This window comes from Protopterus annectens, chromosome 4.part1 (assembly GCF_019279795.1).
Source record: "Protopterus annectens isolate FY-2018-M chromosome 4.part1, PAN1.0, whole genome shotgun sequence".
In the NCBI taxonomy this organism is placed as follows: domain Eukaryota; kingdom Metazoa; phylum Chordata; order Ceratodontiformes; family Protopteridae; genus Protopterus; species Protopterus annectens.
Window position 1 is genome coordinate 372,770,019 of NC_056734.1, and position 12,550 is coordinate 372,782,568.

At 37.5% G+C, this 12,550-nt stretch overlaps 1 protein-coding gene across 1 annotated transcript in view; it reads right to left on the reverse strand.

The window, feature by feature from the left end:
* LOC122800869 (matrix metalloproteinase-23-like) overlaps nucleotides 1–12,550 on the reverse strand; it is a 419,258-nt gene that overhangs the window by 352,252 nt on the left and 54,456 nt on the right. Inside the window, exon 2 of the mRNA XM_044070194.1 lies at nucleotides 6,375–6,511. Within this exon, the coding sequence (XP_043926129.1) occupies nucleotides 6,375–6,511 (137 nt within the window). The remainder of the gene's footprint in view (nucleotides 1–6,374; nucleotides 6,512–12,550) is intronic.

A 12,550-nucleotide genomic window follows, 5' to 3' on the forward strand; every position in this document is an offset into this window, starting at 1 on the left:
AGTTAAGGATTTTTTACAGGTGCAGCCCCCTAAGTTTAGCAGAAATTGGCCTACTAAGGGATGGGCTTATCCTTCTTCTGATTTACAGTCTAGGGGCAGATCTAGACGTGGTAGGGGCAGAGCTCATGCTCGAGGTTCTTTCCGGCCTAGGACGTGGAGTTCCCCTGCACAATCTTCAGGTGAGGGCAGGGGTCAGCCTTTTCGTAAACAGACCCAATGACCTGTATCTCCAGCTGCCAGATCCCTCCTGTCTGGCAGCTCCTCTGGGAGGAAGGTTGGCACGTTTCAGAAAAAATTGGCTTTTAGTCACTCAGGACAAATGGGTGTTGGATATTATAGATCGAGGCTACACATTTTATTTTCACACCTTGCCTCCTTTCAAAGGCATGCCAGACATTCCTTCTCAACAAAAGGTGGAGACTCACAAACAGATTTCTTTACTACTCAAAATAGGGGCTATCCAGGGGGTCCCACCGTCAGAAGTAGGCCTAGGATTTTATTCTCGCCTGTTTCTTGTACCAAAGAAAGGAAACACTTGGAGGCCAATTCTGGATTTGTCTATTCTCAACACATACCTGGACATTCCAAGATTCAAGATGTTAACTTTGAAACAACTTCTGCCTCTACTAGGCAAAGATCACTGGATGGTAACTCTGGATCTCAAAGAGGCTTATCTTCACATTCCTATCAGGCCCAGCTGCAGGAGGTTCCTGCGTTTTTGGGCTGGGACTTTACATTATCAGTTCTCTGCATTGCCCTTTGGCTTATCTACTGCGCCCAGGGTGTTCACAAAGGTCCTGGCACCGGTGAATGCCTTCTTAAGGTTAAGGGGAATACAAATTTATCCTTATTTGGATGATTGCCTGATTCTGGCTCAAGACAAAGTCGAGTTGCTTCACCATCTACATTATGTTATGGCATTGTTAAGGTGCCTAGGGTATTCTGTGAACGAAACAAAGTCCAGTCTAGTACCCTCTCAGGACATGTGCTTTCTGGGTGTGAGACTGAATACAGCTTCTCAGATGGCATTTTTGACCCCGGACAAAGAAATCTTACCCTTTACTTCCAACAATTGTCTCTACGGTCCAGGCTGACTGCAAGGACAGTCCTTCAAGCCTTGGGGTTCATGGCATCTTGATTTCTGGTGCTTCCCAATGCCAAACTGCATATGAGGAAGCTACAATGGTATCTCAAAAGCATATGGACTCAACACTGCCACGATTTGGACACTGTCATTCAGATGATACCTTGCATCCAAAGGGAATTTTTGTGGTGGGCTCAGGAATGTCACCTAAACAAGGGACTCTCTGTGACCCGACCAGAGGCGAGTCAGATCTTAATGACAGATGCCTCAGACATGGCCTGGGGAGCGCACTTCAATGGAAAATGGGTTCAAGACACGTGGCCTGCCAGACTACAACATTTGCATATCAACATGAAGGAGATTTTAGCAATCCAATTTGCATTGATGGCTTTCAAGGATTTACTTCTCCCAGGACAAGTGTTGATTCAGACAGACAACACAACAGTCATGTGGTACATCAACAAGCAGGGGGGTACCCATTCGTACCCTCTTTGCAGACAAGCTATGATTTTGTGGGAGACTGCTCTCAGTTTGCACCTCACCCTTCAGGCAAGGTTTCTGCCAGGAGCACAGAACTCCTTAGCAGATGTTTTGAGCAGACAGATGGTGGATCCCCACGAGTGGAAATTGGATCCTCATGTCTTTCAACAGTTGACGGTGGCATGGGGGACTCCAGACATAGATCTGTTCGCTTCTCCACTGAATTACCAACTGCCAAAGTTTTGCACAAAGCTGTTTCACCCAAAAGCTTGGAAAGTGGATGCTCTATCATTCAGTTGGAACAACCTTCACATTTATGCCTTTCCCCCTCTGCCTCTCCTTCCCAAGGTGCTCCTAAAGGTCAGGCAGGACAAGCCTTGCATGATTCTGATAGCTCCAGATTGGCCACGGCAGCACTGGTACCCTCTGCTGAGGACTTTAGTACGGGAGCCTCCTTGGCCTTTGCCATTAATTCCACACCTTTTGTCCCAGGCAAACAATCATTTCCGCAATGTCAGGATTCAGTCCCTGCATCTGACAGCCTGGCGTATTCTGTTTTAGACCCTGGGGGGTCGCAGCTTCCTCAACAAGTTTTGAATGTCATTTTGGAGGCCAGACGGCCTAGTACAAGGAAGGTTTATGCTGATAAATGGAGGAGATTTTTTCTTTGGAGCAAAACAAAGAGTTTTGATGTTTCAGTGCCTAATTTGAGTGTTTCACTTCAGTATCTTACAGAATTATTAGACAAGGGTTTGTCTTTCTCCTCTGTTAAAGTTCATGCTGCAGCCATTTCTGCTCACTATGAATGTGACCCGCCATTATTCTCTCACCCTTTGTTCAAGCAATTTCTTAGAGGGGCAAAGAACATAAGACCCCCACGTAGAGCTCCTACTCCTTCCTGGGATCTCAATTTTGTGTTGGAAAAGCTCACTTTACCTCTTTTTGAACCTGCAGCTACTTCAGAGTTGAAGTTTTTGTCTTGGAAGACTGCTTTTTTGTTGGCCATTACGTCTGCTAGAAGGGTATCTGAATTACAGGCTCTAATGGCAGTTGAACCCTTCCTGATATTTCATAAGGATAGGGTCTCACTACGGACTAATCCTACTTTTATGCCTAAAGTTGTTTCTAATGTGGCCTTAAACCAATCTATTCATCTAACTACTTTTTATGCTGATCCCCAAAATAAGGGGGAGAAAATTTTGCATTCTTTGGACATTCACAGGCAGTTACGTTATTATTTGAGCAGAACTAAAGGGTTCAGGCAGTCCCAACAGTTATTCATTTCTTTTGCCTTGGGATCTCAAGGAAAACCTGTTTCAAAACAAACTATTTCTAAGTGGATTGGGCATTGCATTGCTTTCTGTTACTCCCATCATGGTAAGGAGGTTCCGGCTGGAATCAGACCTCATTCCACTAGGGCTACTGCCACTTCTACTGCTTTTTTAAGGGGAGTAGCTACTAAGGATATTTTGGAGGCAGCTACCTGGAGTTCAGTGCACACTTTTTCTAAATATTACCATCTTCCTCTTTATTCCAAATCTAGGGCTGGGTTTGCCACTGCAGTTTTACAGGGCATGTTAGCAGCTCCTAATGCTATCTGATTTTACCAACCTCCCTTTACCTTTGCTTTGGGATTCTACCCACAGGTTATGACTGCAGCAATGTGAGATGAAGAACATAGTACAGTTTTGTACCTACCATAAATGTAGATGTTCAAGATCCACATTGCTGCAGTCTAATTTACCCTCCCTCCTTCCCCTCTGTAGTTTGGGGTGGCTGTGTGTTTTGTGGTGTATCTATTGTTGCTATTTTGGTGATTGGGTATTCTTCTATTTTTGGCTATGGCTTTTCTTTTTAAGGCCTTCTGACATCTGGGGCAAGAAAGACTGAGGAAATGGCGTCGGTCATGCGCTTTAGTACCACGGCGTACTGACGTCAGATCTGAGCGACCATGACCGACGCCAGCCTAACACTTTGGTATTCGGGCCGACCGAGGACAGCGGACTACCCACAGGTTATGACTGCAGCAATGTGGATCTTCGAACATCTACATTTATGGTAGGTACAAAACTGTACTTTTTTCTCTTACTATACCTCTCCTTTCTTTTACTATGCTTAAAAGCCTTTTTGGGTGTATTTGCTTTTGTTTGGAGGTATATTTTTTTGTGTTTTAAATTACACACACACACACACACACACACATATATATATATATATATATATATATATATATATATATATATATATTGCTCCCCATTTGGGGGGCACCTGACATCTGGGGCAAGAAAAACTGATGTAATGGCATCGGCTGCATGTTTTATACCCCTGACGACCTGATGTCATGGAAGAAGGGACAGCAACCAATGCAGGACCCAAGACTTTGTTAATCAGGCTGACTAAGGGCAACCTGCCAGCAGATTACCCAAATGTAATGACTGCAACAGTGAATACACTCGAACATCTACATTTATGGTAAGTGTACACAACTATACTTTGTGTAGCCATGGTTTGTAATATGTAATGTTTGCAACTGAGATTGTGTTAGTATGGTTTATTTTAATTTATATAAATGTAATATTGCCTATTTCATATATGATAGTTTAATAAAGATGATTCTTGTTAAAAAAAAAAATCACTGTCGTGGTTAGACCATTTGCTTAGTGATGGATTCTCCTTGCTATCAATCTGACTAGTAAACATGCCATTTATAACCAAGTGTCAACAAAGTGATAATCCAAAAGATATTAAACAAGATGCATATCTAGCCCATGCACAAAATGGAAGTCCACAAACATGAAATTATTTTAGGAGTCTGATTGCCTAACGGTTGAAGTTTATGTCCGGTAAGGATTTGCATATCTCGGTATGCTAATGCTTTCTGGCACTAAAAGATGACCCCTAATGTTAAATAAAAATAACTCTCCTTAAATATTATTTTGTCATAGAACTGAAGGACCTGCAAAAGTTGAACAGTGAAGATAATTCTCACCTCTTAAATCTGTATGCTACATTGTAACCTTTCTGTAAGATGAAAACTTGTCTGATGTTATCTTTCTAAGATGAATAAAGACTATTTGGCATTACCTAAGTTTCCAATGCAGGAATAAAAGTTTCTGGGAAAACATTTACTATGCAGATCATCAAAAAATCTAAAATGGACAGAAATCTTGTTTCAGATATGGATGCCACATTTTCCTGTTGACAAAGACCTAAAGCATTGCATAATCCAGTGATAATAAAAATCATTCACTGGACAGCTCCATCAAACATATTACTGAACTGAAAAAAAAAATTCAACTTTGGAACATGGAGTCCACATAAATGTAGTAGTCAAACCAGAAATGGCAAACTGTGCTGGAGTATGTTGCCATGTGCATTCCTGGAATGTAGAAAGGTTGCGTGATGGGTCCAGGGGAATGCAGTGCACAGTTTTTTCCTGGGTCAATAGGAGTTAAGTTTAGGTCTACTATCTATGGAATCCAGTGTCCCTAAACACCGCTGTGTACTAACTCCATATGTAATGCACTCATACCTGACAAGAGATGAAAAGTTTCTGTAGAATGGCACTACAGTAAAACACTGCATCATTTAGTACTACACAATGGAAAAAAAAAATATTTTAAGTCAACAATGGATATAGCTGACAGAAACAAAAATTGTGTTTTTACAGGGGGGTGACAAGCTCCCTTTACCCCCCCCCTTGTACCCCATATCTCTAAATATACTAACTTCAAGATTCATCTAACTTGGGAGATGAGAAGAAACATCCTTACCCACAGTTACACAATTTCTCTGATTTCAATGTATACTTTTCTACTAAAATAAGAGCTGATTAAAATGATTAACTGTTCCCATTTTGTCTTAACTCAGTCTGGCCATGCCAAGTTATCCTCTAAATAACATCTGTGATGAATGTGACCCTGCCTCAATGATTAACTCTTCTAAGAAAAAGATAAAGCTACCTGTGACTCATGGTGAAGGCTACAGATTAGGCTAACACTTTCTGAAAATTAAAAGTTGCCTATGTTATCAAGATATCATGTGAGGAGTAGAATCTTTGATATAGTTCTGGAGTTATAGTAATCCAGAAAGCTTTTTCTCCAGAAGAGATTATCTCTAGATATGGCTGTCTGTTTAATAACTGATGGCAGTGTTACAGAGTGAATCACATGATAAATGCATAGTCCAGATGGTAGTAGGCAAAATTTTCCAGAACTCTACATGCATTATTTTTCAAGTAAAACTGAAAGGCATCTAGCACAACAGCATCACATTATGGTCTCCACAAAGAGCATTTTTCATTTTTTATTTTGCTGGAGAGAAGGCACTATGCATGTTAGATGCACAATGCTTGGGTTTTGACATAAGAATCATCATTGAGCAGTTCCCTCCCTCACTTCTACAAGTCCATTATGGAACAGAACTGTTGTCATCCTGAAGGATAATCATTTGCTCTCCCCTCCCAGGTAGGAAGACAACTACACAGATTAATCTATTCATTGATCAACGGGAAGGTTTTGTAATGTAGTACAGAAACTAATGATTTCATTATACAATAATTCAGCAAACCATTTAAAACTAAATCACAGACTGAAGAGGAAGATGGCTGGTGAGAAGGATTATAGCTTGCTAGATGATGCTCAAGACTCATGCTCCCCAACCCACCCAATCCTCAATTCTTGTACCTCCCCAAGCATTCATAGCAAAGCAGATTTGCTGTAGTCACATGTGGATCAACAATGAAAGGGAAAGAAGTATGGATAAAAATATTCAGATCAGGAAAGCTGAAGAAATTATGTGAAGTTCAAACCTAGTTTGATGTCTGACTCGTTTTCTGGTGGCACTTCCTTGAACGTTAAGGGGGAAATGTCACTCCATATTTTGAAGGCAGCTGCAATAGCTTTCCTTGTTTCATTTTTGTTTAAAGTGCTGGGAAACTGCACAATCCTGTAATAAGAAAGGAAGATTACAAAAGGCATTAAAATAGTCTGACAAAGGTATGTTTCTACTCAATTTCTATTAACTGAGTAAAATATCACTAAGAAATTTTAATCAAAATAAACATCAAAACACAGTCATATTTAGATTGAAACATATTTGCAGTATTGTGGTTGATCTTGCTTTATGGATGCATGTAGAAGCACAACCAAAGCATGATATTAAATCATTTGCAAGCTACTTATCAAGCAAAGTATTCCTATCAGTCAGTGTCTTATACTTTGGAATACTGCACAATGAAAGGTTCCTACACCCTAATCATAATTGAGGCTGAGTCATATTATCTGTAGAAGTCCTTTTGCAGTTGGTCTTCCATTCTTGCACTGTGGTACAATACTGTTTTATAACAGTTTAATTTAATAACTGATTTGTGCATTTTGTTAAAAGTAGAATATATTTTTAACTCAATATAATAAACCACAGTTTAAAACATCAGATATATGCACACTGCAGGAGTGCCATCTGTTATTTTAGAACATTCCATCAACCACAAAATGAGAGCACAAGTATACTTCACGAAACACACACACACATACACACTTTATATCAAAAGTATGTGTTAATCAGACAAACCTAAATGTAAAACTGTAGGCAAGGAATGAGCATAGAGAGACATGCCACAGAATATACAAGGTCCTTTACTTGTGGCAACAGCATGTAAAACTCCCAGCACTTGAAGAAGTGCAAATGTTTGAAATAAAACCATTAATATATTAAATATATAGTAATATATCAACATATTAGATATGTGAATTGTCTGTGAAAGAATTCAATTTCTTCAAGCTCTGAAACTATCTGGGCAGTTTGAAGTGAGATGAACATGTAAAGCTGAGGCATACAGAGATGGAAAAGTGTTAGAAAGTGTATTTAACTTTAAATATTATTTCATTTCAAGGTGGATTCCTGAGTGTTTTTCAGTATGTTTCTGATGATTTACTTCCTGCTAAATATGAAAAATGCTAGCAAGGCAAAGTGTACAAAATTCTTATGTTCTTCATATTGATCACAGCTGCATGAGTCTTAGCTATATGGATTATATCTTGCCAAGAATATAACAGCTGGCCAACTTCCAAAGCTCCAGAGCACCTTCCATATGCCCAGACTGTCAAGCAGCTTGAGATGAGCTGAGTAAATTGGTGTGACAAAGGAGATGATTTTTCTGAGCTGTGATACAGAATCAGAATTACCTAGACATGGTAAGGCCTTGCTGTGTCTAATTATGGTGACTGCTAAAAAAGCAATTACTAGAAAATCTAAATCTAAACCAACTAAACAAAGTAGTGAATATAGTAACAGAGATAAAACAACTGGAATTGAGATCTTTAAAGAGCAGGAGCAAACTACGTAAGAAAAATGGGAATTGTGGGAACAATAAATACAGGGGAGGAATGAGGTTTAAAAGAAGGCAGGATTTAAATGAGCTATGTAATGTGTGACTGAAAATGACAATGACTGGGTAGATTATAAGTGATGTATAACGTTTGCAACTGCGAATGTGTCAGTATGGTTTGTGACATAGGATTGTGTCAGTGTGGTTTGTTTTCATTTATATAAATGTATGATTGCCTGTGCCATATATGATGGTTTAATAAAGATGCTTCTTGTTTAGAAAAAGGACAGGAATTTAATAATTTATGTAATATTGCATAGGCAATATTTAGGTTATATGATATATAGCAGTACATGTGAAGTATAATGTTTGTAAATGTGAACTTGTTAATATAGTTTGATTACTTTTATATAAATATATAAATATAAATTTGCCTATGTCACAAATGATAATTCAATAAATGTGTTTAAAAAAAAGGATGTTCGTAGTGCCAAAGAAAGAAAATTCTTGGAGACAAGTTCTGGATCTTTCTTTCCTAAACCTGTTTGTGATAATGCCCAAATTCAAAATAATGTCACTTCACAGCCTGTTGCCTCCTCTTCCTCTTTCAAGTTTCATGGTTAACACTAGACTTAAAAAATGCTTATCACATCTATATTCATCCAGACTTCAGGTGTTTCTTAAGGTTTTATGTGCTTGGATCACATTATTAGTTCTCTGGCTTATACTTTGGACTACATACTGCACTAAGAGTGTTCACAAAGTGTCTAGCTCCAGTTATAGCTCACTGCAGGCTACAGGATAGCCACATTTTTTTCCATATTTAGAAGACTTACTTATCTTTTCTGAGTCTTTTTCAAAACATCAGAAATCTCTTTCTTGGGTGAGAAATCTCTTGCACAAGCTGGAATTCCAAGACAACATTCAAATGTTTTTCTTGACATCAACTAAACACCTAAGTTCAAAGAGCGTTTCTTTCACATGAAAAAGTAGATCTCTATTTAAATCTATTTTTAAGGTTTTCCACTCAGACTTTGGTCACTGTGAGGGAATACCTCAGGATTTTGGGTCTCATGGCATCTATGATTCTCATGTTACCCCTGGCAAGAGTCCACATGAGAAAGGTACAGTGGTATCTGAATTCTCTTTGGTCCCAGCATCAACACACTTTGTCTTTTCAGAGCTCAGTGCTGGGGTTTGTCAGACGAGAAATCACTTGGTGGAGACAACAAATATCCTTAAATCAAGGTCTCCCTTTCTCTATCCATACTGTAAGAATATGCTCAACAAAATATTAAGGTTAAAAGTAATTATGTTACAAATATGTAACATAAATAAGGTATAAAATAAAGCCTGCTTAAATGTAGAAATACAGTTTAGCAATGTGTGAATAGCATCCATACTAAAATGACTGTGGCCTGGAAAATAAGGAATTTGCTTAATGGACATGTTTTCCTACAGAATCAGTATGCATTTGACACTGTCAGCAAGAAAGCTGACCTCTTACAGACTTGGAACGAATATAAAAAACAGGATGTATATATTTTACATTGTCAGTAAGAAAGTTAACCTGCTTCTGTAAAGAGTGGACAACAGGAAAACAATCTGTGCATGTTTCTATCATATGACATTGTTAAGCAAGGAAGTTTGAATGGTGCTTTTATCAAGTCAGCATTTGCACAAGAAAAGACAATACCGGTACAGGATGAAAACATATTTTTCTGCAAACACCAGCAAACAGATATTCTCATACAAAGTCCAAAATAAAATACCAAGAGAAAAACAGGATTTGAACTACGTGACTAGAACAGTATGAAGAGACTATAGCAGATAACATTGTTAGAGATATTTTTTTCTATTGTATCTCTCATATCATCCATGCTGTTTGAGAAGTAAAGTAGAACAGTAACTAAAGCTGTAACAGTAGTTTGTGTGATTTGTTATAAAAAGTTATTTATTGGTTACTGCTCAGAGTTTTAGGTGCTGTATCAGTGTACACACTGCAAGTTTCTGTGGGCAACAGACTGTGATAACTAGACTTTGATTTCAGCAGAATCCAGTCAGCAAGACCTAGTGTCTTAAGAAGACTTCAGATCCATCACAGTAAGCAGCACCTTATCATTAATTTTCAATGGCGAGCCTACCTGCATTCAAACACAGAGGAAGTGGTAAGCCCTGCAGAGGATCACTTCAACCAAATTGCAGTAACTAACATTTGTACATATGTGTAAATCCTAAACAGAAGTATTCCAGTTTATGCAGCTTGTAGTGGTAAAGTTTTTCAGATATCTGAATCCAGATTGAGCCTGAAGTCCAGGAAAGTCACACTGCCATTAATTCTTCAAGAAAAGGTGGACATCTACTTTCACAGAATCTCAGTGCCTGTTGTGTTTTACCAGCTTCTCAAGTGACTCTGAAAAATTTCCAGCCATCAGCAACAACGGCCTGATCACCTGTTTTCTTGCTAACTGGTAAGACTTTTTTCTATGTCACATTTTTGGTATGGATGCTATTAGACATAATTCCAGCAGGTGTAAGCCAAACTTTAAATTGCAATGTTGGTATACACAACACATTAGTAAATGTAAAACCTTATTAGGGCAAGTTGATAGTAAGGCATTATGCAAATGTATTACAATATTTGACTGGTATCTCAAAGAAAACTATGTGGGGTATGACAAATGTTTATTGTGTGAATCAACAGAAACTGCATTTTGTGTGCCATGCCATAAAAAAGTATTGCATGATATTGCTAAAAAAATAGACTGTGAAGACAGACCTTTTCATGATAAAAAATGAACTAAGGGTAATATGCTTACATTATATTCAGATGTTGAACGGTTATGTCCTGTCACCACATGTAAAATGTTTATTTCAGAGTTGCAACAACAGTCAAATCACTTACAGAACTTCCAGTACATCTTGTTACAAAAGAATGTAATAAGCTTCTAAAAGACAGACACAATGAGTACATGAAGTTTAGACAAGTTATACAAACAGTTTTCCAAAACTGAATAGGAGTTTTAAATTCAGTAGAAGAGGTTACTGAAAAATGTCAGAAAGACCATGCAGAATTACAGAAAACTCTTGAACAACAGTTACAGGATAAAGAAAATAAATTAGCTGAACTGACAGAGACTGATTTCCTCTATACAACAGCTGAGCTTAAGAAAACATTTGGAAAAGAGCATGAAACTACATCTGATCTGTACAAAAGATATATTTTTATAATATTTTTGTGTTATGAAAATGGTTAAGCATACATGGTAGGATCTAATGTATGACTTTCATTCAATTAAAGAAAGACATTTATCAGTACTAAAGTAAAGAAGAGCAAATAACTGCCATTCTCATAGCATAGTCAAAAGGTACACAAAACAGTTCTAGTGTATAAAAATCAAATAAAAATAGTTAATAACAGTAAAGATTTAGTCACAAGACTGACATGCTTGTATTAAAATTTAAAGTCACAAGACTGACATGCATGTATTTTCTTTTCATCTAAAGTACATATGTTACAATGCACAACAATAACAAGCAGACAACAGCAAATATAAATAATGTAAATATGTGTTAGTTAAGCTATCTGTTGTTTTACATTTTTTTTAAATTGTATAGTAACACCACACCAAACAGTTAAAGTTCTGAATTTTAAATAAAAGTAAATAGTGTGGGAAGAAATAGCCAGGGAATTGTTATGGCTAGGCTTGTATAGGCCCTAGGGCTGATAGCCTAGTACCAACCTATGAACCAATGAACCTATAAAAATAAATAAAATCACAGATGGTATTAGTCAAGCAGTCTTTGTAAAATGAATGGCAGACCAGTTAAATAAATAAAAGAAATACTGAAATCCAAGTTACAAAAATATGTAAGCTAATTGTAAAATGATGTTTAGTTATGTAGTATAAATGCATAGTTATGCAAATCACAAATACTTATTATAATTCTAAGTGTTTTATAACTGCATTTTACTATTAAATTGCAAGTGTATTAACAGATGATTAAAGGAAAAATGCTAAAAGAGTTAACTATGGTCTACAGAGTCTGAAATATGAGCTCAGACCTTCCTAGACTGGATGAATTGTTACAGGAAATGTTGGAAAGATAAGATAAAAAAGACCGATTGCCAGACAAGTGGTTTGAGTTTTTCTAAAAACATTATTGTTATTAAAACATAATTGTTAAAATATATAAATAGTAACAGAAAACACCACGATAAAGCAAAGGTGCCTGCACAGTTCCAATAAAAATGTCATAAATTGTAAATGTAAATGAATACTGTGCAAGACTCACCCAGGCAGTTTTTAAGTTCCAAGCACAAACTATGCTGCAAAAGTCAAGTAAACGAGTACTGTGCAAGACTCACCCAAGCAGTTTTTGAGTTCCAAGCACAAACTATGCTGCAAAAGTCTTTTCAGACCAACATTCCAACAGAAGCAGTTTCCTTTCCAAAAAAAAGGCAAGGTTGCTTTTAAAACATAAGCATAAACTATGCTGCAAATGTCTATTCAGACCAATATTCCAACGACATCAATTTCTTTTACAAGAAAACAAAGTTGTAGAAAGATATATAAAAAACTGCTTTTTATTATTGATAACAAGGAGGTGAGCGCTTTCGCTTTACAGCTTCTTCAGACCATGATAAAACTGAGAAA